The 25,839-nt window shown below is 44.1% G+C and overlaps 1 protein-coding gene across 1 annotated transcript in view; it reads right to left on the bottom strand.

The window, feature by feature from the left end:
• Window positions 1-24,639, bottom strand: part of C2CD2 (C2 calcium dependent domain containing 2) — a 1,192,289-nt gene extending 1,167,650 nt beyond the window's left edge. The window contains exons 1-2 of the mRNA XM_069636030.1: window positions 24,550-24,639; window positions 8,055-9,113 (exon numbers count right to left, since the gene is read on the bottom strand). Of these exons, the coding sequence (XP_069492131.1) occupies window positions 8,055-8,306 (252 nt within the window). The 5' untranslated portion in view covers window positions 8,307-9,113; window positions 24,550-24,639. The remainder of the gene's footprint in view (window positions 1-8,054; window positions 9,114-24,549) is intronic.
• Window positions 24,640-25,839: the final 1,200 nt, after the last annotated feature.

The raw sequence follows: 25,839 nt of genomic DNA, 5'->3' as shown, positions 1-25,839 counted from the left end.
AAGAGCAAGGACTCCAAATATGCGCAGCAGAGAAATGGTCACCATGATAATCAACAAGGGAGAGCGACTCATATTCTCCACCAACAGAAGAAACAGCACGAAGGAGCTAACAGACAGAGGTTGAGTCCCTCTGTCAAAATTCGACAACGGTCCGGCAACCAAAAATACTTGGTATTAAACAGACGCACTGTGTTGAGTCTGTTACACAGAATTTCTACGCTAAGGAATCTAAAATCAGAAGATTTCAAAACGGTGGAACCTTCCCACGAAGGGCAAAAGGCCTCGTGCTTGCTCTACATACCATCAGACAGAGTAATTACCTTGTCGTCAGCAGCAGCAGAGGTTTTATACAAACAAGGTTTTAACTTAACTTTACTCAGGTCAAACAAAACAGACTACGACAGGACAAAAGAGGACTCAAGGGATGGCATTTCTTCAAGAGAGGAACATCAGCATTTTAGCACAAGAGACAATTCACAACTAAATTCTTCAGTACCCGCCCGGCTTGACAATGTTCAATTTATACCCCATGGGCAAGATATTTCGCCACGCCTATCACTTAGTACAAAAGCGAGCACATTAATAAAAGAAGATCAAATGACCTCCCAGGCCAGACCAACCCAAAAGTCTCCCACATGGTCCTGGCTATCAAAAGTCTTATCTACTCGGCTCCACAAATAGCCACCAGTACACACTAAGACTGTTAAAGAGCATCAATCACTCTCTTTGGCGAGTTGTAACACAAGAGGGTTCCTACATTTAACAACACCTGGAGATATCAATTTGGGGGATTACGACATCCTAGGTCTGCAAGAGGTTTGGCTAAAAACCAAACCAACACTGGATGGGTTTGAGATTGCCTTTTCAGAAGCTCTTGCGGGAAATAAAGGAAGGCCCTATTCAGGACTAATTATTGCGGTCCAGATGGGTATGGGTCTTCAAATAAGCAAAATCATCCTAAAGTCCTCCTATGTCCTGGCAGTCCTAATCTCTCGGCTGAGAAAGGAGTCCGTGCATGATCAATCCACGCACACCTCCCTGCTGGTGATGTCCATCTACTGGAACCATAAAGCAATACAAAAGACAGCTTGTTTGACATAGTTTCAGCTACTTTGGACTCGGTATACCTGGAGCATGGGCCATGTGAGGTCATCGTTTGTGGAGACTTAAACATCAAATGTCCCATGGCCGGTGCGAACGCCACGGGCTTCCTACACCACAAACTCTGTACCCAAGGTACAGCTTGGCTTAAACTGATGACTGACAGGCAACTTTTTAATACTGCGACCATACTTCCTGACTCGATCACCTTACCATCATGGAAGCGTGGCACGGCTTAGTCAACTATAGATTACATCTTTGCCTCTGAATTCCTTCTAGCTCGATTGACAGATTTCAGTATGCACCACTCAAATCAAAGTGACCACAATCTTCTGGCTAGAAAATGGACAACTGCAAAACCATTATCAGCTCATTATCCAGGAAGGATTGAATTAGAAGGCAAAGGCAACCGGGTAAGAGTCAGTCGGGCAAACATCCTGGCGATCACAAATTCATATGGAAGTAGCCAGTCTGTATTAGAGGTCGATTACAGACCACTTTTGGAACCTTACAGAGCCACGATGAAAGGTTTGAAGGGGAAAAACAAAGAACATCTTTATCATGCACACAATTTTGATGCCCTCTTGGTGGCACAGCGAAACATACTACGCAGAGCAAAAAGGAGGGCTGCAAGAAACAACACGCACTCCAACAGATTACATGTCACCGAGACAACAAGAGTCTACAAAAGTTGGCTACGGCACCATCGTCTAACATTACATCAACAGGACTCTGAAGCTATGTTAGACCAAATCCGAAAATCTAATTCCAGAGATTTATCAATCCACGAGCCAAAGAAGTACACTCAATGTTGCTAAATAGCATCTCGGAAGCAACATGGATTGGGTTTTACTCAATATTGTTCAGATTTCCTGACCCGTGCGATGTGCCTTTTCCATCACTGTCAACAGAACCTTGGGTCGACCTTTCGGATAAGACTGAAATCCTGGGTAAAATCTCTCAGTTAAAGAAATCGAGGGCCCTGGGGCCCGATGGTCTATCCAATGAAAATCTGAAATCCGCGCAAGAAGATTGGACAAATTTATTGAGTATGATTTTCCAAAAATGCACGAGCTTGAGTACAATCCCACCTTCATGGACCTCAGCGGTCATCATCCCCATATTTAAAAAAGGTAGGAAGGATGATCCTAGGAACTATCGTCCAGTGGCTCTCCTGTACGTCATAGGGAAGGTCTATGGATCCCTATTGTTGGACCACTTCAACCATTGGGTGAAAAGCGCACCATGTAACGACCCTCTTCAATCCGGGTTCAAAAAAGGAGTAGGAACCAGCATCAACATCTTTATTCTCAGCCTATTAAAAGCAAAAGCCTGAGAATCAAATCAGAACTTGTACTTGGCATTCATAGACCTCTCCCAGGCCTTTGACTTAGTCAATCGAAGGAAACTTTGGGAAAAACTCAACAACTGGAACTGTCCACAGGAGATCTTGAATCCCATCAAAGCTCTACATGCTGCTACAACGGTGCAGGTGCGTTTGAATACTAGTGGTCTGCTTTCATCAGCCATAACAACTAGCAGAGGGGTCAAACAAGGTTGCCCTCTAGCTCCGGCTCTTTTTCTTTCATACTTTGGGGATTACAAAGAATCATCAACTACAACACGAGCATTTTCCCCACAATTAGGCAAGGAGAAGATCCCAAGACTCTTGTACGCGGACAACCTTATTCAACTCGACTAGACCCCAATTGGCCTACAACGCCAGCTAACTGCACTGACCACATATACAGCTGCCAATGACCTGGAAGTGAACAAATAAAAAACAAAGATCATGGTGTTCGAAAAAAACAAGAGGAAGAAGATCAATTCATGGTTCTTGGCGGGAAACAAACTTGAAAAAGTAGCAAAATTCAAATATTTGGGGGTTCTCATTGACTCGACAGCTAAAGACTTAGCGATGCAACACCACCTCTTGGAAAAAATGAAAACCCTCATCTCACAAGCGGAAATACTGGACAAAAAATATGGGCGCTTTTCATTGATGCCCTTACTTAAATTCTATCGGGCAAAGTTATCCCAACGATTACCTATGGAGCGGACGCTATGCCATCTTTACCTATCTCACTGTGGTCCAAACTGGAGAGCCTTTTTTGGCGTTCTGTGTTGAATCTACCGCCTTCCACTCCACTAGCTTTGATAAGACGTGCACCGTCTCTTTCATCTCTGGAGTCAATAGTAACTAGGGCTTCTGTTATGTTATACAGGAAGATCAAAGATCCTTCTTCCCGGACAATTTTTTTATTGGTGCAGGCGGAGATGAATCTAGGTACAACTATACTTCTGTCCAAATGGGAGGCAATGTGCATAGCACAGCTTGAAATGTGCGGCAGCTCTATCGAAGAACTTTTGGGTAATCCAACAAAAAACAAAACTCACATGGAAGAAAGGGATTGGATAAATACACTCGACAAAGCCTCTGAGTATAAACTGACTAGCAACCTACCTCCAACATGCAGAAAATTAAATACAATCCAACCATTTTTGATAAAACATCCAAGCAGAAAAACTCGGAATACTCTACTCCGTGCTAGGCTCAAATTGCTCCCTACGAATGAAATCCTGCATATAAGAGGCCTTTCTTCAACTAATATCTGCCGCTTTTGTACTGACACCCAACAAATCGAAACAGTACGGCATCTTCTTCTATTGTGTCCAGGAACAGACAAATATAGATCGCCGTACCTGCTTCACCATTTAAAGCAAGCTTACTTGGTTGACGAAGCACTCTGGTGGGATCGGCTAATAGGAGACTTGAGACCCTTTTGGACAATAGCAGCCACCAAAATTTTAGATCAAATCTTTCCTCACACAGATTCGCAGTCTGGGCAGAACGAACCCATCTAAGCACAAGCACAAGGGGTGAAATGCGAGGTTGGGCGTTGGATGGACCACTCACCAGGAGGGCTGAGTGTGTCTTTGAACTTGCTCATGCTTCCCTTAGCTACAGCTTCTCCTGACTTTGGATCTCTTCTCTGCTTCAACCACTCTGTAACGATTTCTTTTTTTTTTAGAAATTGTAAATTGATGGTTTATTTTTTTTTCTCATCCCCTTGTAATAATCACTTCAGTGATTATATACTTGTAATAAAAAAATAAAATAAAAAATAAGATAAAAAAAATAAATAAAAAAAAATTGCTTGCACCTCTGCTTCAGGTTTGTGTAACTGTGAACCCCAACAGCCTAGTGGCACATCAATATCTTACTATATGGCATGTTTGGTTATGGCACAGTATCTGGAATCACGCAATTATAATCCACAAACATTTGGATGACATATTAGTTTCAGCTCTGTGAGAGGACTCATTAATAGCCATCTGGCCTGAGTGTAGGCACAACAACCACGTAGGAACCTGGAACGCCGAAACCTTCCTTCAGGAGACAGGAACCCTCCCCCTGTGAGATCCCCTGGCAATCAATGCTTTAAAGACAGTCCCCGACATGACAATGGTCCCCTCACACTAGCTAGTTATTGGAGTCCTTTTGAAGTAGGTAGAGTTGGGAGTGGAGGCAAAGAAGCCCAGGAGTGGCTTAACCCAAATAGGTGTTGCACCATCTTTCAACTCTGGTCATTCCACCCTCACAGACTGCCTCTTTGCCATCCGATCTTGGGTGTCTTATATTTTACATCTTAACCCATCCACGACTGAGATCCTTTTCTTTCCTGCTTGGACCATCCATCTTCCTCCTCTTCCAATTTCTACCTCTGCCTGTAATCTGGGTGCCCTCTTTAAATCCACACTCATTTTCTACTCCGATTTCTTCCACAGTCCAGTCTTGTAATTTCCTTTTGTTCAATATACCCAAGTTCCGCTCATTTCCTTATTTAAATCCACTAATATTGGTGTCTTCACACATCTTCTCTCATCTCTTCTACCTTTATGTCATGGGTCCTTTCCATCACTCGGCTCTAGTCTACTTTTACACTCGACGCCGTTCCCTTCAATCAAAGCCCCAATTCCTCCTAACTGTCCCTGCCCAATCCGGCTTTCATTCTTTTACCCTGTCTGCATCTAAGCATTGGAACATACTTCCTCTTCGTTGTCTGTCTTCTTTCTTTCAGTTTAGCTTTCAGCTCAGGACTAATTTTGTCTGCTGAAATTCCAATGAACAGAGTGACTGCACTGTTGTTACTTAATCAAGCGCTTTGGTGTAGAGCACTATAAAATTGAACAAAACACAAATCTTGGATTCCGTTAGGGCGCCCTAAACTTCCTACTCCCTCCCCACTTCCTGCAGACAAAGCACTCTGGGTACGCCATCAGAAGGCAAGGGACAGTTGTCAAGACAGCCTAGATTGGACCAATGACAACTAGCTTGCTTTGTATCAACCCACTGTATCATTTGCTTTTCTAAAGGGGGGTACCCCCCGGGAGGAATCCCTAACCCAATAGTGGAATTCATCTTTAGACTTCAAGACAAGGTGGAACTCTGTTAGGGATACAGTCTATTCCAAATTCATAAACCATAGGAGGTGAAGAAAGAAGGTTCCAAGGAGGAGGAAAGCTCATTTGGGGTAACCCTGCTAAACGCAAAGGCTCTTTGCTGATTGTACACTGGAACCAGGATCCTTCTTGCTGGAGGTGAAGAACCCCCTGATGGCATCATAGAAGCTACCTGGAGTGGAAATGCCAAAACAAAGTCTCACATTGTCCCAGTAGACCATAGACTGGGTCTCCCAGCAACTCGGCCCAGAAGAAGCTTGGAAACTGGTTTACTGCCTCGAGATAATTTTGGGCCAGCTTGACCTTGCTCCACACTTCGGACCGCTATAAGAGCGACGGTGCTGCTTTTGGCACTTTAGGAACTTCAAATCATTTACCTGCTTCTTTCAACCATATTGATGCCCACTCGACACAGTGAAGGGCATTGCCACAGCATCTTGACCACCAGCTCGCCACTGTGGAAACATCCAACCCGCTGCATCGTGAGCACTAACTCGGCCAACCAGAAGCATCGTCTCCACCTGACCCACCCTGCTGGATGCCATGGACTGGCCATCTCAAACACTGACTCAACCCAGCAAAAGCATCGTTTTGACCAGACTCGACCTGTTGGGAACCATGGACTTGCACATCTCTAATACTGACTTGATCCACAGAGGGCCACGACTCGAAGCGGCCTCGACATTGGAATAGCACGACTCAACTGTCTCTACACGAACTCGACAGCAGAACAGCGCCAAGAAGCCCAGCATTACATTGTTAAGCCACCAAGACAAGAACATTAAAGTTATTTGCAGTGATCAAGAGACACCATCTTTGGAGAACTCCCTGCGATTTAACAACTGACAGGGCTGACAACACAGAAGTGAGAGGTCTACTGTTTGGTGTGAATTTCTGACACCAGAAAGAAAAGCGAATTGATGTGTAGAGAATATATCCCCAAATAGGCACTGAACAGTCATTAGAGTAGACCGTTTTTGATAACTACAGTCTGCCCCTGTGTCTTATTGGGCTCTTCCAACATCTGTCTCCACCTCCAGAGACACGACATGGGATAAAACGATGGTTTTGGAGGCTGAGAAGTGGAGTCCTGTTAGTAATTCCAATAGAAGGCAACCCATAAATCCCCCCCACTGGAGGATTGGGTACACTCCAGAGGATAGTTGTGCTCGGAAAAGACTGCCGGGTCTCAGGGATTTGTAATTCATGCGGACATTGCCACAAAACACTCATTTCCGAGTCCTTAGTTTTGGAAATTCCAGTAAAGGCGTTACACAGGTCTTCAACTGGATCCCACTTAACTAGCATTTTCGTTTTTGGTCACCCACTATAAGCACTGACCTATGGACAGCATTTCTACTTCCATTTAAGAAGTGGTTACTATTGCCTTAGTTATGGTTTCGTTTTCTAGGTGTATTTTACCAGTAAAAAGCCCCCGTTTATTTCTGCGTGTCGTACACAGTACAATGTTACTAAAAAACAGTATGACACAACTGGATTTAGTATAATCTATTTGCCACCGGTGAATTTGATTTCTAACATAGGGGAAGGACAGGTTTGTTTTTGTTTGGTTTCCTTCCGGTACAAAGTAAAAGTTCCTCTTAACCTACAATGAAAAATGGCAGTAACATGGGACTGCAAGGTACCCTCAACCCGCGGGTCGTCTCCTAGCGATTCGGTCAGATCTCTTATTTTTACAACCCAGCCATTATTGTTTAGAGAAACGCTGCCCGAGTGCGTTCGGGTGAGACTGTTCAAACAATATTCATATCTCGACCTTTAGATATGGCAGGAGCGTTTGCTTAGGATGCAACCAACATTTTATTTCTCATAACCCCATCACGGATCCTTCCAGTTCCCAAGTGCGACAACGCATCATTTTAGAAAGGGGGCGGGGATGCCATGTAAGCCTTTCCCTAGAAACATCATGAGCCCCAAAACGACACCAATAAGAGTAATGCCAACATTGACTTGCGGGGCGTTTCAAGGCTTAGCTGCATTTCATGTTGGGGAAGCATACATATATTGTACTTTTCTGTTCATCAAAGAAAAAACCAGTTAATACACATTTGCAAATGTGAGGAAAATTATACCTAAATCACATTTTAAAACGCACTCGAACACACAGTATTGAATTCAAACATCCGCACCCCGATTGTCATAGGATTTTGCGTTTAGAAACGTACAGGACAAGGAACATCTCCACATTTCGCAGACTTCAAGGTCATCGTTTTATGAGCTTATTTTCATGGCAATATTGTCAAGGTCAGTGAACACTAAAAAAAAAAAAAAATTCTAACGGAAGTAACAAAAAAAGTGCAATCTAATACTCGTAGTGAGAGCACAACACGAACACACAGACACATACATATATATGCACACACGCTGCAAAAGCCACCACACTGCTAATAAGTGCATGCGCACGAACAGTTTGCAACGTTCTTTGCCACCAACAAACTGATTTCAAAAACTAGCGGCCAGTCACTTACCCCCCAATTTTTAGCTTCCCTATTCAAAGCTGAAATCCAGGCTGTCAGCCACTGGCTTCTCCAGCTGTTCAGTGAGAGCACCCATGTCAGCAGGGAGTCCGTCTCGTGCAAAAGATCTGGGGCGGGTGTGGTCCCCCGCGGTCTCCAGAGGATGCCCAGGGCATACTGGACCAGGTACAACGATAATGTGACCAGAGCGGCGACGAACAGGGTCACCAGCACAAACCACTGAACGTCCCCCAGCCAAGACATGGCGGGGCAGCAGACTTCCCCACGACTTCCTCTTCAGGCCAAGATGCAGGGCGTCTGCCTTCTGCGCTGGTCAGAAAAGAGGGGGGTGGTAAAAAAACAAAACCACGTCCAGATGTAGCAAAAACGGATTCATTCAGAACACTAACCGAGTCCTTTAAAACGCGACTTCCATCGTGGGGCTAAAGTGCAGTAAAAACGAGGAAAAGGGCAGAGCTGAGCATCCCTGCCCAAAACATGTCACCTGCCCAGCTTAAAAAACAGTTCCAAAATGAATGTAAACACGAGGGCAGCCCGAGTTTCCTTTAGTGGCCCAGAAGAGGGTGCATTAAAAGAGGACTTATGTGCGCAGTTCCCGTCTCTGGTGAAGCAGGTGCTTCTTGCCCGGCTCAGAAGGGGCTGCACACATCACAAGGAGAGAGGGGCATGGTCGCGCACCTGACTGCCAACCCGCTGGAGCCTGTCTGTGGAACGGCGAGGCGCCCAGGACAGTGAAACTCCCCGCTGCAGGGAGGGAGGGGCCTGCGCAGATTCAGCGGCAGCGTGACAAGACTGCGGGGGAGGCTGGGGAAGTCCTTGGTTTCCGAGCAGATCGATGGGGGTGGGGGAGGAGCAAAGAGGGGGATATCCTCCACCTGCGTTCTTCCTCTCCCTGGGGTGCAGTTCGCAGGGCGTCAGCGCGTATTCGGCTCCATCCCAGTGGGACTCTCGCTGGATACCGGGAGAGCAGCGGCAGCATCCAGCTCAGGCCCCTTTAGCTTGTGTGCAGTCCTTACTCAGCTCACGGGCTCTTAAAGGCACAGCTGCGCCCTGGCAAAGAGAGAGAGACAGAGAGAGCAGAGGGTGGGGTGAGTATGACAGCACACTAGAGATCAAAACAACGTGCAGTTACATAGGCTGTCTTTCTGAACTGTATGCATAAATAGTAACATCAGTGATATCACAGAAAGAGTCTTTACTACGCAAAGGTATCATGAGAAGTCAAATTAGAAACATGTTCCCATGCTAAAGCGGTAGACACATACACTGTGAAGTCCAGTGTATGAATTGTCAATATTAATATTTACCTATGTGGCAATATCAGGAGTGAGGCTTTTTTTGAAGTAATAGGCAGCTGACTACCTTGTACAGACTTCTAATTTGGCAGATAATGCATAGTGTGATAAAAGAATATGGCAGTGAGTCCACACTTTTGTTAAGTGGAGAAGCCAGGATTTGAGACCAGTCTGCAATTCAGGAATTGAACACATCTCTTACCAGATGTAATTGGTAGAAATACTGTTTGCAAAAGGTGCTTTTAAAACTTTGGTTTGAAAAAAAAAACTATCTGTGGAAGGCATTGTAAAAATACAGGGATTGTGTTTTGCTAACTGAAATAAGCTGCTGTTTTTGCAGAAGTTCCACCATTGTTCTTTTTGTGTGTACGTTTGGGCAATAGCAGCGCCTAGATGCATATAGGGCTTAGTGTGCTTTACAAATGTAAAAATAAAGAAATAAAAGATAAATATTGTCTAAGCAAATAAATCAAGTGCTGATCCCTACAAAATGAGACGGGAGCCTCCTTAATGTAACCCCTTGATCCTTGGCTGAAGGCCAAACGGTATGCCAGTGTAGAACAGCAGGGAACCTATAGCAGAAAGTTGCAAAGGCAACTGAGAGGGTTAGGAGACTGTTGCTGACATGTTACACGTTTAGACCTTCCTGTAAATCATGTCTTCTTTCCTATGTCTGCAGCAACATGTGCTGTAAAATGTGGTGTTTTGAAATGGGGATGAGTACAGCTCTCTCGCTTCACTAAGTGTGGGAACTTTTGCCCCCATGGCAAAAATCAAAAGCTGGCACCCAAGAATATATGCACAGTAAGTGAACATATCTTAAAGTGAAAGATACAAATTTAGTTCAATTGACCTTTCCCCTTAGAAGAAATTGCAGACAAAAGGACATTGGCCAGTCAAAAAAAGTAATCAACAACAGAAAAATAACCTCAGAAGACATTTTCCAATAAATACGCTGGCAAAGTATAAAAGGTGCTCACCTTTTAAACTGTGTTATAAATAGGTGTATAATACCCCTACTAAACACAAAACTATCTCCACCAGAAGGGGAAAACTATGTTTCTATATAGGAGATGGAATTGAACTATAAATAAATTAACTTGACCCTACAACTCAAAAGAACATCCCCGATTACCCAGCACACTAAGTCCGTAAAAAATAGACTGTATGCTGTAAAGTATAAAAAAAAATATAATATAAATTTATTTAGAACAAGGTAAATTCAAATAAAAACATAAATAGACCCAAAACATAAAACACAGTGGAACACATAACCTAATACCTAGACCTATCGTCTAAAAGCTCCTAACACGATTACACAAACACAAAAGACATGTAACTAAAACAATAAACATTCTACATGTGTTGTAAAAATGATTCCCAACATGTTTCTGTTCTTCCAAAGCCTCAACAGGGTGAACATTCTTCAGGGGAAAACTTATGTAAAATTTGTTGTAGACTGCTTAAACACTGTGTACAAAGAGTCAATGTTCACATCACAAGAATGGATGTACCTAAAATGAAAAAAGGGGGAGGATCTTAGGGATAAGGTCAAGAAAAATACTAAATATATAACCACATACTACAGTATAAATTTCTGAAGCATGGTGACCAGAGGAAAGACCAAACAAATAAAGTCTACCTCACTCACAGTTCTATGAATGAACTTATAAAATTGCCTTAACTGTGTAATTTCGTCAACGGTGTGCTGGCAGTTAAAGCTACACCAAATGCACCAATTAACAGAAGCATCTACTGTCACAAAAGGCGTCAAAAAAACCCCAATGTTCGGTAAAGGACACTGCAGAGACAAGAAAAAAACACACCCAACTATTAGTACGCTCACCTTTTAAACACAGCAATATGCAGTGAAATATTCCCTGGAAAACAAAATCCCAATACGAGCATGTGCTTTGATGATAATTGTATGTGTCTGCACTGGAAACATGACAACCTGGGTGAAATCCTGGAAGCAAAATGCCTGAGCAAGCTTGCAACCTCAAAAACACCCAAGGTGGTTGTGTCCGCCCTCTGAAAAACAATACTGTCCACCCACATGTATCATTTACTTTTGCTCTGAAAAGCAGTACATGGCCACAATCAAGGAAACATAACTGCACCAGTCTCCAGGACTGCAACCAATCTTGACAGATCCTGGGCAAATGTTCAGGACTCACTTGCCCTCTCATTTCCCCCTCCTCAACCCCATGTCTGGTTTTCAACAATACTCTGCTTTATGAAGATTAATTGAAAATTAAACCTACCATCGTAAGGTACCCACTAAAATATATAAATCCTGACAGAAATATGTGAATCAAAAAGTGTACAATTGTGGCATTATTCCCGCCATCTTGACTGGGAGACTAACTATACCAAAATGCAATTCAGCAAAAGTAAAAAAAAAAAAAAAAACAAAAAACAACACCTTTATATTTTCAAGACATATAACACGTAATGTGTGACGAGGTTACCTGCTTGCGTTTCAGTGTTAAAAAATGCAGGGTTCATATATGATGTGATGAAAATATCACGTTCTACCAAAAATAAACACTTTTTGGTGCGGTAAATATGAACATCTGAAAATAATTTAGCTAATTTAAAATTGTGTGATTTATAGTAATTCACCTGGATGAGGGCGTTAATTTAGGCAGCCAACTGGTGCTTTGCGTGTACTTTCAGAATGAAAAGGCCTATTTGCATTTCTTAACACACAAACGTTACAAACATCTCCTCCAAAACAGTGGTATCTTAATAGGCTATCGCTTGTAAATCGCCCCCCCCCCTTTAAATGCTCTGCTTGAAGAAAGAAAGTGATAAGTAGTCATTAATGGGACTGCAGTGTCTGATGGGCCGCTGGGAATGGGTGTTGGTCTCTAGAGTGGCCCAAACCCCTGCTCAGACAACAGGTAAGCACGCGCTGACATGCGTTTTCTCCCCCGTCCTCACTGGCCATCCCCACCATCACCAGGCAACATCGACATCACCCCTCCTCTAAGGCATGGACTATGCAATGCAACAACCAACCTCACTCACATCAGCCTCAAGCCCATCAGCACCCCCCCCCCCCCAACTGTCCTCAACACAGAAGTAAATACTCGCCAACGTCTGCTCAGCTATCACCCAGGCAGCAGACATCGCCAACCTCATGACTACACATGACCTTGATGCCATCTTCATCACGAGACCTGGCTGACAACGACCTCCACCACATCCTAGACATCCTTGTCCCCGACAGCTACAGCATACAATACAGACTGGCCGAATAAGACAGGCGGAGGCCTCGCTGTCATCCACAAGACCTCATGGCCCTGCACCAGACTTGACGTCGACAACATTGGCTCATTCGAAGTACTCTCGTGCCACTTCCCTCTCTCCCCTACAGACACAATCACCTGCCATCTCATCAAGACCACCCAAACTCAACACTACCTTCATCAGAGACTTCACCGACCTGGTCAGTACCATGTCCTTTCCGCACACCAACAACATCTTCCTAGTCGACTTCAACCTCCCAGGCAACAAGGCCACCAAACCGATCAAGGAATCTCTCCTCGTCCTTCTCAACACCCTCAGCCTCACACAGCACATGAAAGGAAGCATCCTAAACCTAATCATCACTGCACTGTCTTCCATCCACTACAGCTCTCCTGCTTGACTGATCTGACCACCTGACCGTGCCTTTCAACCTCCTGCTCACCACCCCAGTCAAGCACTCCCAGCAGAAACCCATCAGACAAACCTTCAGGTCCTTCAAGAACTTCCCGGTGGAAGCTCTCACTGAAGACCTCGCCAACCTCCACTTCACATGGACCGAACATCCCCAACTGAACTGCCACTCTACTGGAAGCACTCAACGCCACCCTCTCAGCCTCCTGAAACAACGCACCTGCAAACCGAAACCATCAGCACCCTGGTACACGCAAGAACTCAACCTCAACAAAAGAGTCATCAGAAAACCTGGCGCTGTGCCAGGATCGCATCTGACTTGGCGTTCCTCAAGGAGCTCCGAGCAACCGCCAACAACTAATCAACACAGCCAAGGCCTCCCATCAGAACACCATAGCAAACGCAGACAACAAAAGCATAGCTCTCTTCAAAGCAGTCAAGCACTGCATCAACCCGCTACCCGACCCTGCCATAGCAAACTCCATCAAAACATTCACTGCCATCAACCCCTTCTTCCACGGCAAAATCAGCAAGATTCGCAAGCACAGATACCAGCTCTGCATCCACAGACCCACCTCGCATCCCTCCTGGCGAAATCTCCACACTCTGGAAAACACTTTAGACACTCTCTTGAGAGGACCTGGTAGAAACCCTGCCCACCCTCAAAGCCACATCATATAAAGACGACATCCTCCCAGCATCGATCTACAAGAGTGTCCCCGCAGAAGCTCTCCGTCCCTACCTGGAGATCATCAACAGCTCACGCACTTAAAGCATCTTCCCATCGACCCTAAAGACGAGACACATCCTCCCTCTACTAAAGAAGCCCTCACTCTGAATCCCGACAACCTAGCCAACTATCGCCCCATCACCCATCTTCCCTTCTTAGGTAAGATCATCAAAAAAGCAGTAGCCTGGCAACTGCAGCAACACATCAACCCCAACAATCTCCTCCACATTAACAATCTGGGTTCAGACTCAGATGCAGCACAGAGACGGCAACCATACAGGTGGTCGACACACTCTACATCCTTGATGACGGCCACTCTTGCCTCCTAGTTCTACTCAATCTCTTGGCCGCTTTCGACACAGTAGACCACCAGGCGCTCAGACACCCTACAACGGCACATGGGGATCAGCGACCTTATCCTACACTGGTTCAAGTCCTACCTTGCCAACCGCCAGCAGTTTGTTCAGACGGACGCTTGTAGATCACAAATGCTACCCGTCACCTGTGGAGTCCCACAGGGTTCCTTCCTCTCCCCTGTGATCTTCAGTCTATACATGGAGCCGCTGGGAGCCCTCCTAGCCACACACAACATCCACATCCACCTATATGCAGACGACACACAGCTATACCTCAAGATTGACTCCATCATGGACAACCACAGGCTCAAAACCTGTCTCTCACTGATCAAGTCTTGGATGTCCAGCGACTACTCAACCCATCCAAAACCGAATTCCTACTCCTCATCAACACCGAAAACCAAGACATACAGACCTGGCTATAAACAATGTACCGCAAGGGCTTCCCATCCGAGCTCACCTCCTGCGCCAAGTCCCTCGGGTTCCACATCGACAAACACCTCTACTTCAAGACACACCTAGCTAAGAAAACTCAGCCTGGTATCAGCTCTCCCTCCTGCCAAAGTCAACCCCTTCTTCCCTCCAGGCAGCTTTAGATCCACCGTTCAAGCACTGGTCCAATCCTGCCTGGATGGGGGCAATGCCCTCCTCAAATGCCTCCCGTCGTCAGCCGTTGTGCCCCTGAGAAGTGTCCTACACGTGGCTGCATGCCTCATTAAGGGTATACACAGATACGGAGGGAGGCAAAGGCAAACCAAGCTCTCACATGGTAAGAGAACTCGTGTATTGAGGATACATTGCATATGGTGGTGGCAGACCATCTTTACAGGTTACAATGATATGGTTCTGGTAATGTGGGGGTGTGAAGGGGTTAACAACAATAAGGTGATCCCTGGGGGGAAAAGGTGGCAACACAAGGCATCGCGGCAGAGAAGGGGTGGGAAGATGACTGCAGAAGGAAGGACAATAGATGCTGCCACGAATCAGGAAAGAGCAACTCTAGACCAAGGTGCTTTTCTTTAACCCCTTAACTCCCATGGATTCCCCCCCCCAAACCCCCCCCAGTGCCAAAGCCTTTTTAGGTGATGTCGGTATGTCGCCATTCAATGCCTTGTAACTTTTTTGTTACATGAGATCTCTCGGCCAAATTTGGCCCCTTTTTTCCCCCCCCACATGTAGGCGGTCTTAACGCCACCAAGAAATCCTAGTTTGCTGGGGGGGCGGGGGGGGTGAGAGAAAAGAACCAAAAAGGGAGAACATTTTGGGTTTTTTCAGAAAATGCCAATAAAACGATGTACAAAGAAGCCTGTGGTTTTTTCCTTATAAGTGCCAGGAACAAATGGTTTGCTGTGCTGAATCCCCCATTTTCCAGGCTTCCAAGAACAGGTTGAGTGGAAACCAAAAAAAACATATACCAACCGTTCTAAGAGAGGTAGGGAGATTTTGGGCTTTTTTTTCCCCCAATAGGACATGCGTGGACAGAATGGAAGAAAAGGGTAGGAAAGCTGAATGGGAGGACAGAAATGCATACATTTCAAGTAGACAAAATTCCAAGTTTAGGAAGGGGTGATTTGCGCAAGTCAGGCAACAATTATGTAGGGAAAAATTCCTTAGTTTGAGGAAAAATTGGGAAAATGACAGATTAAAAAAAAAAGTATGTGGAGGACATAGGCAATGGCTTCTGTGAATTTTGAGAAAAGCAATGCTCTGCTACATTCCCCCCGACTCTTCTAGTTTAGGAAATCACACATTTTTTGTAATGTTTCACAAAAAAGCAATACCAGAGGCCAAAAGCGAAGCCATGGTACACATGGTTTTATGCTTAAGGCCTGAACAGACGTACTTAGCATGTGCAAGTAAAGAAAACAAATGTGGTGAGGAAGGGCATGCATACATTTTTTGAAAGAGCACAGGGAGACCTTTTGAAGGGTGGGTGACTTGTGCAGGTTACAAAAGTGTATAGTGCCTAAAGCAGCAAATAAATGTAGGTCACATTTGGGAAATGAAAGGGTTGTGTAACAAAGTGCAGCAGCAAATGGTCGAAAACGTTATGAAAACCATGCAAAAACAGCAAATGTCCTCCCTTCCCGCATTCGCACAAGTGTCCCGATGAAAACGGCACCTCGCATATGTGGGAGCACCTACTGGGGCGCAAAGGGAAAAGGCTAAACCACTGGTAACCCCAAGTCTTTCAGCAGAGCAAATTTTGATCATGTGGACAACGTACAGATTTGGGCCTGGGGTGTCGCAGCCACCAAGGAAAACAGGGAACCCCATGCAGTTCCGAAAAGAGGACAACCGTGGGAATCCACAGGAGTGACTTGCGTGAATCACCCCAGAATTCATTACCCACAACCCCGGCAAAGTCCAAAAATTGGTGGGAATAAAATCCCAATTTTCTGACAGGTCACTCTGCCCACCCACTGAAATATGCCGCCAACACCACCACATGTTCTACCTTCCCGCATTCCCACAGGTGTCCCGACGAAAACAGTACCTCACATGTGTGGGTGCACCCCAAAGGGAAAAGGCTGACCCACTGGTAACCCCACGCCTTTCGGCAGAGCAGATTTGCTCATGTGGACAACCTACAGATTTGGGCTTATGGTGTTAAAGCCCCCAAGGAATACAAGGAACCCCATGCACTTCCGAAAAGAAGACACCCGTGCGCACCCCGCTTTCCACTAAAAACATCCATGGTGGTTTAGTGGCCCCCCACACCTACCCAAAACAAGTCATAATTTTTTAAAAATGTTTTGTTTTGCCCCTTCCCTATGGGCAGACGGGCCCATGAGTGTGGTGGGAGGGGGGCGTCCAAATGTACTGCCCCAGGCTTGGGGGTTAGCTCTGCCAATTTTTCCAGTGGCTTCTCCCATCACCAAGGGGAGAGTCTCCCCTTTCCAATGACACCTCCCTCGATCTGCACGGCACAATAGTGACGCAGATCGAGGGGGGAGAAAGGGGGAAATTACTGCTGCAGTGAAAATTACTGTCACTTTCACGTCAGCGTGCATTGCGCACGCCGACGTGAAACTGAAGGTAATCCAACCCCCGGGCCTTGAGGAGGAACCTACTCCTCACATAGCCCGGGAATTGGATTAGTTTTGTGGCAGGGATCGCACAAAACAGAATGCCAAAAAGGACAAGCTACGTGAAGGATTTAAAAGGTTAATGTTTTGTTGTTCATTGTTGACAGGAAGCGTGTCTAGAGGAGTAGTTTGTATATAAATGGGCATACTGAGGCCCTTGTCGGATGAAGAGATGCGTATGAGGAAGAAGTTCGTTTTGGTTAGTCCAGCCATGTTGGGCTGCTGAGGAAGAAGTGTCTGCTTCCTGACCTGCCGTCGTCAGAGGGACGTGGCTGAAGAAAGTAATAATTTACGTTCTCACGTGAGACCGAGACCGAAACTGACAAGGCTCGCGTTCGGAGCATGCTATGGGAAGCAGCTGAGAAGGATTGTGTCATTTCACATGGCCACCACCTGAGGGAAGCAGCAGAAAGACTCTCTCTCTCCCTAACAGTATTTTCAGTCACGTTGGGAAACAGACTATGCGCGCGGAGGGAGCCATGACTCACCGGCAGTGTACCGCTGTGCAGAAAGGAAGCAGTCGTAAGGTATTTCATGGGAAATTGACTTCAAGAAGAATTTCCACCGTAATAAAGTCCCTCGCCACGAAAAAAGATGGCTCTTTTCATTATATTCAGAGATAGACTATAAGGGACTTTTTCTATGAGGGTCACCTATTGAGATCACCTATGTCCGGAAGTCAGTAAAGCCTGCAGTACCAATGCAGAAAATCCATACAACTTCACTCTGACCCTGGAGAAGAAAGAGACCTGGTGGGGGGGGGTGACTAAAAAGAATTGAACAAGGCCATGTTTCTCCCCATGAGGAGCCAAGTATAGGACTGTCAGGAAAAACATCCCAGTTATCATTTCCCCACAGCAGAATTGTGCGTTCCCTTCCAAACGTTCTGAGGACGGTGCATTTAAAGAGAAGTAAAAGTTCACGTGAAGAAACAATAGTGCGTGCTGTCTTTATTCCTACCACGAGTGTGTGACAGGGGGTAATGTAAAGAACATGGGGTATGTTGATTAGGGGACAAAACATAAATAAGGTAGATATTTAGGGCCACTGACCAGTATTTACATAGTCAATGTACATATCCCTGTCACCGGGGCACAAGCAGAGTCCACCCACCTAATATTTATGTAGAGGAGACTGCCCCCCACCCCTCTTAGACAGGGTGGTGCTTCGTTTAAGCAAGCGCCTGCAGAGCCTGAAATGATCACAATGCAATTTATGATTGAATGCTGTGCTGCAATTACTTCCTAATGGTTACCTACACGTCTGCATTTCAAAGCCAATATTCCATACAAACTCAGCTAACACCTGTTTTACACATACCATTGTTTTATTGTAAAACATACATTTGTCCTACTGCACTGTGGGTTTAAATGTGTAATACATAATAACCTAAATTCCTGTGGGAAACAAGGATAGTCGCAGGGGGTCCTTTAGATCGTGTCTTCAGCCTTTAAACTAGCTGAACACTACAGTTGAAAAGTTACCAGATTTCTTTTCTACTGGATCCCATTGGTATATGGGTGTTTTGCTATCCACCCACTCACAAACTGAACAACCCCATCAACTATAAAGATAATGGAAGTCTCTAGGGCCACATATCATCTACGAGAGAAGTTATTAGGGCGTTGTATCCACTCTGATTAAACCCTCAGTGACAACGTTTGGGGTAGATTACTAAATGGCTGTAAAACTTCGCTGATTTCAGCTCTGTTGCTCAGTTTAATAGCACTCTCTTTTGAGGGAGAATATATATTCGGCATAGTCCACTATTATTGGCATTAGAATTGGTATAATATGTGTGGTTCAATGAAGGGTTGTTTGTTTTAACTCACTTTATCTTTATATCGTCTGTGTTCTATATTTCAGTACTATGCATGGTTTTAATATGAGGAATTTTGGAATACATACACCTAATTGTATACAATGAACTTTCTATAAAAAACTTTTACAAATGTGATACTAAGTGGATATGTACTTTGTCGATTGATGTATGTTTATTATGTTAAAGTTTTGTAAACTATATGCACAACTACAAAAAACTGTAATTACCATCAAAATAATTAATGACATTGGAGGGAACCCAGTTGTGTAATTTAACTTGTATATTGTGCACTATCTATTGCTAGTCTAGGTCAAGACCGGAGGCTCAGATTATGCTCTTCTTCCTTTACTTTCAACTCAAGCAGCATTATAACAACCACAATATATTAACAAATCAACACAAATAAAGAACTACATTTCCCAAGAAATCGTCTTTTTTTTTGTTTTGTATTCCATTTCCGATAGGTCAACCTGATCCATGTGATAAACTTAGCCAATCCTCTATCAGCTAGTCCATAACCTTCTCTTCCTTCCCTTGTCCTTCCTCTTTCTTTGTGGCTCGGGCAGCCGTTAACTACTCAGTTATTTCTCCTTACACTAATGACTGATGTATGAAGTAATATTGACGTGTTTTGTTGTAACAATTGATCTATATTAGGAGCGTGCATTCGTAAAAATATATACAGGGGGGCTTACGACAGAACATATCCATGTAACCCGGGAGGACAGTAGGGGCGACGGGCCGAGAAAAGGTCCAGCGCCGAGATATTCCATTAGAAGGGACGCTCTCGCACGGAAGGCAAGGCGGTGCAACAGGATTCTAATTCCTGTGCCGCACCATTGTCATTTCCGTACAGAGAGCACCTCAGAGAGCCACAACAGTACCAGAGCTCATACAAAGGCAGAGTGATCACTAAATCGTCTATAAACTGCACAGCGACATAACAAGGTGTAGAAGGCAGTACCAAAGTGGAGAGAGTTATCAGGAGATACATGGGTAGAACAGACGGTACAGGGATTCCAATTAGAATTCTATCAGGAACCAGTACGAACAGTCTACACGAGACCTATAATGTTCAACAAAGAAGACTAAGCTATATTAAACAAACATGTTAGACCTAGAAAGGAAAAAAAAGTCATCACACACGCAGCCAAATCCTTGATAGAGTTCATAAGCAATATGTTCTTGGTAAAGGGCAAAAGAAAACAGAGACCAGTGATAAACCTCAGAGGTTTAAACACATTCATCAGATACAGGTATTTCAAGATGGAGGGAATCCACCTTTTGAGAGACATATTACAATCAGGGGATTGGCTGGTGAGGATAGACCGAAAAAATGTCTACTTAATCACAATTGCAAGGGAACATCAGAGGGTCCTTCAATTTTATTGGGGAGGATAAAAGTGGGAATTCACGTGCTTCCCATTCGGGCTAGCGTCAGCACCATGGGCTTTTACAAAACTGATGAGGATAGTGGTCAGTCACCCGAGATAGCAGGGCATCAGGTTGTTTTTATACTTAGGCGACTTCTGTCTGATGGGCAAGATAAAGTAAGGCTGGACCAACAAGCAGAAGTAACAGTCTTAACTGTTACAGAGCTTGGGGTTTTTAATAAATTGGGAGAAATCCAAATTGAAACCGACTCAATCGATAGAGTTCCTGGGCTTCGTGATAAACACAAGAGCAGCCACACTCTGCTTACCAATAGCAAAAGTGAATCTGATAAAGAAGGAGACCAGGACTATACTAGCGAGGGAAGAGTTATCATTGAGAGAACTGTCCAGATTGGTAGGGAGACTAACCATCCATTCAGGCAATCTTCCCGCTGCCCCTACACTATAGGGCACTGCAACGCCTGAAAATTCAGCACCTACGGAGGAGAGGATTATTGTACAAACATAAAGTACCGATCTCCACAGGTGGTGAGGACTGAACTATGGTGGTTGTTCAGACACATGGAGGCCTGTAACGGGAGAGCGATATTTGGCTCATCCCGGACCTCATTATAGAATAAGATGCCTGCCGGTGGGGCTGGGGAGCCCGTTGTGGAGGGATGACAACGGGAGGCAAACGGTCAGGGAAGGAGCTAGAGATCCACATCAATTGCCTATAGCTGATAGTGTGGTCCTTCGCAGTGAGGTGTTGGACCCAAGACAGAGCGAACTGTTGCGTGTTGCTTAAATGAACATTTACGCAGTACGCTACATAAACAGGTTAGGCGGGCTGAAGTCCAAGATGCTAGCGGAACTAGCAAAAGATTTCTGGCACATGTGCTTACAGAACAGAATCAGTGTGACAGCGAAATATATCCCAGGTCTGCAAACCCAAATGGCAGACTGGAATTCGAGGCATTTGAGGGATACCAACGATTGGCAGCTATACAGAACGTTATTTCAGATCCTAATGGAGATAACGGCCCATACAAGACAGACTTATTTGTATCCAAGCTGAATGGTTATCGGGGTTGGGGGAAAATCTAGTAAAATAAAACGCATGAAACAAAATGCCGAATTTGGCAGTGAAAAAAACACAAAGACTCAATGATGAAGAAGGGGACCAGGAGATACAGGGGTGGCCCCCGCTCCCCTTCTTTGACATTTAAGGGAATTCGGGGGTGGCATGGGTGTCCCCCGCTTCCATTACAAGGACAGGGGGGGGTGGAACGATTTATGATTGATTTTTAATTTTAAAAGCGGCCTCTGCAGCGAAAGTTACGCCCTCAATGGGGAGGAGCAACTTGTGTCATAGGGACGGAGCGGTGGCCATGCAGAGATAAGTAAGGGGCAAGAGGTATGTTTTTAATGGTGGGGGCTGGGGGTCATGTATGTGGTTATTTCTATACGGTCATGTCAAATTCGTGATTTTCAAATTCGACATTTTCATATACGACATAATGAAGTACATCTGGCTGAATGCTGAACTAACACGTTTCTTCAGCTGGAGACCAGACCCAGCAGCAGAGGCGACAGACACATTTCTACAGAAGTGGGGTCTGGAGAGAGAGTATGCTTTCCCTCCGTTCTGAATGATTGCGAGAACAGTAGCTCAAGTCAGGAGACAGCAGGCAACCTTGATTCTGGGGACGCCAGACTGGAAGAGTCAGGTGTGGTTCCTGGACCTTCTGGAATTTTCAATAAACAAACCACTTTTACTCCCGCAATTCAGAGCGTTAATTCAGGATCCAACAGGAGAGATTCATCCACTGATTCAGGCAACCTGAGATTGATTGTGTGGGCAATTTCCAGAGAGCCTGCAGAAATCAGGACTAGGTGCTGAGAAATTCATCAAAGAGGCTTAGGCACCAGGTAAGCCTACCAATCGTTTGGGCACGGTGAAACAGCTGGTGTGTGGAACGGCACATACATCCCATTAGAGCAAATATAATTCAGATAGGGAATTTTCTAGCGGCTTTGGCAGCTCAAGGCAAAGCCTACAGGACAGTGAATACTTGTAGATCAGCCATATCAGCCGGTGACCAAAGATAGAGAATGCACCAATGGTCAAACACCAATTAGTATGCAAAATTCTCAAAGGGGAAGGGTTTTTGAAACCACCGATTACCAGATATTCACAGACTTCGGATGTTAATACAATATTAAATGTATTTACTAACTAGCCAGATAATGACAAGCTCTCGAGGAAGGCGTTATCAGCAAAGCTCACTACACTGCTTTTCCTCATATCATGTAGGCACATGAGGTAGACGGGAAGTAATTTGGCCCTTTAGGGGTCACGTTCTAGTTTAACAAGAGGACTAAGACCTGTATCAAGGCCGTAGATTACTTGGCCTTTCTGGGCCAACCCAGGTTATGTCCCGTTCATTGTTTGAAGGCTTACGATAATGTGACAGATAGCATAAGGTCAGCAAGGGTAACCCAATTCTGATGTAATGTCTATGGAATAAAATAGTTGTGAGGAATTGCATTTTAACTATTGCCCACCCTATGATAGCTAACCTCAGTTTTGTTTATCTAATTATTTAGCAGGAATGGAAGCTATGGCAGCAGGAGCCTGAAACAAGGAAGAAGACAACCCATGTTTCAGTGTCTGCCGGTTGAGGCACAGGAGGCAGAGGAAGGACAGGGGAAGGAAGAGAGAAGGTTATGGACTAGCAGAGAGAGGATTGGCTAAGGTTATCACATGTTTCAGGTTGACATATTAAAAATGAACTACAAAAAAAAGATTTCTTGGGAAATGTAGTTCTTTGTGTTGAATGTTTAATATATTGTTGATGTTATAATGCTGCTCGAGTTGAAGGTAAAGGTTGAAGAGCAGAGTTATTTGCTTCTGTGTCTTTAATAGAATCTTGACCTTCTATAATGTCAGTATGGAAAATCAGTATTGTATTCACATAAAGACTTGTTAGGTGCTTTATCAGAAAAGGTTTTAGTAATTCCCATCATTATAGGAAAAAGCTAAACTACAAATGCCAGAATGCAAACATTACAATAAGGACTATATGTGTTACTCACGCATGACAGGAATGGCACAACTCCTAAAAAGTATGGAGGGGGTTAATAAGCTTATGGGGGCAGGGCTTATTAGCTTACAGGATGAGCCGGACCAAAGAAGCCCCCACCACTTTTTTATTTTAAGCAAACAGAGTTTGACGTGATCCGGTTCATTACATTCACTTGATTGATATTAGAACAAGTTTTCTTTTCTGCTATAAAGTAATAATATGCATGGAAAATAACTGCAGGTGAGGAAATGCTGAATACCCTGAGACACAGTAATGGTGTCAAACAGCTGGCCACTTTTCTCACTCAACATCACTTCTTAATTATTCACGTGTACCTTTTTAAATAATGTACAGAATCCAAAAGTGATGTTCTCGCACAAACTGGCTTTTAGCTGTCGTCATTTTGATTTACTGCGATGTGCTCCGCTAAGGACTAAGCTTACCACAATGCAAAGTAGCATGGACTTTAAAGCCAGAACTAGATAAACAGCTTACACAGAGAAATGGCCATGTTGAGTTCTTTGTAAATTCCGCTACTTTCAGTTAAAGTAAACTTTTTTATTTTCCTATAACTTTTTTTGAAATTTAATTTGGTTGGTTGATATAATCAACCTTTCAAATTTACAAAAGATAAAAACATTTCAGCTCAATTCAGTACTAGTATATAAAATACAATTCATTTTACACAATTCATTTTCGTAAAACTGTTAAATAAACTGTTTTTTATTCATCCACGTATAGCATACAACCCTTTGATTGATTGCTAATATGTGTGTGAAATCCATAATAAAATCAAATGCATAATTTATTTGTAAACAAAACCGACTTCCTGTTGCAGGCTACTGAACCTTGGGGCAGAGGGAAGACTGCGGCACTACCAGGAAGCAGATCATTGCCAAGTTTCAGAGCTGACCGAAGAACAGCTCAAAAGATCCCGGCACACCTCGCCGGTGTTTGTAAAGCCTTGGTGCACTGCAACACGTACATATTTCTATCACCCGCTACTCTTTCTCCCAATAGAGAACAAATTAAAATGCCGAAGCTTATTTATTCAGTGACTTCTTACCTACGTGACTAAGCAGGAGGTGTAGTTCCCTATGAATGAATAGGTCGCGGCTGCAACTGACACAGAAAAGGGACTACTGATCGGCGAACCAGTTCAAATGTTGACGTAAGGGGACTAAGTACACAGCGCGAGCCTGCGCGGCCACATTTCATCCACGGCGGCCATCTCGAAAATGCATATTTTCAAATTTATTGTAAGGGCACGGCCGTTATTGATTTAAAACACAATCAAATTGTCTTGTTACTTTAGCAAAAAATCTAAATTGTGGGAGACACATGTATCAGCAACCATGTAATAACGGAGATGTACTTTTAAATAGCTTATCACTTTTATACACTTTTGATAGTTTTCAATAGCTTCTAGTGTGCGTTATTCCGGTACAACTCTCAGATTAAATTTATTATCGTGTGATTAGACATTGGTTTAATTATTCACAGTAACTAAGACATGTTCCAATTACTTACGGTATCTCCATTACATGCACGTCTCTCTTCCCAGTTCTTCATCCATGCTAACATTGCCCATTGCATTCGCGAGAGCGTAATCGACTCCTGGTTTTATTTTTGCATTCTGGGACTTGACCAGCGATTATAATAGGGAAATCTGGGACTACTACAAGTCACAGAATGCACCTTTAAAACCAGGACTGGCCTTTTGCCTCCTGGCTAGAATGGATAACGTTAGTTTGTATGCTAGTACTTACTTTTGAGGCCCAGCTTCAATTGACAGGAAACTTTTCACCAAATAAACATTCTGCCCCTCCATCTAGGATGCATACCTTGAGCTACCAGTATTGCATACTTGAAAACATTCTGTGACCAAAAATCTGTAGGATTCTTGAAGGTTCAAAAATAGTAATTACTTAATAATGACATAAAAGGAAATTACATCACATGACCTCTAACCTCATGACATCACAGGAAATAACAACCTGACATAGTTCCAGAAACAATGACAGTAAATGAGTGCCATGTGTGGTCTCTCCTAGACTTCTAAGCATCATTAGAAGTCCGATAGATAAATGAACAGCAGAGGCTGGTGATATTTTATTTAGAGCAAGTAAATGTTTCCCACAAATACACAAGGGTTTTGCAGGTAGTGAGGGAGGCTGTACCAAGGAATTGTGAGTTTACGGAGGTGGTGGGAGGGCATATTCTCTCATTCCTGAAAAGTTTTTAAATAGTGGGTGAAAATGGTGCATTTTACAGCACACTGTCTTCAAAGAATGAGAAAAAGCCACACAGTTTTAGGTCAGTTGTATAGGTTAACACATGAAAAAAACAAATAGAA

Source organism: Ambystoma mexicanum, chromosome 7p, assembly GCF_040938575.1.
Source record: "Ambystoma mexicanum isolate Mex_15411 chromosome 7p, UKY_AmexF1_1, whole genome shotgun sequence".
NCBI lineage: Eukaryota > Metazoa > Chordata > Amphibia > Caudata > Ambystomatidae > Ambystoma > Ambystoma mexicanum.
Note: the sequence above shows the minus strand (reverse complement) of the source record. Positions and strands in the feature narration are given on the sequence as shown.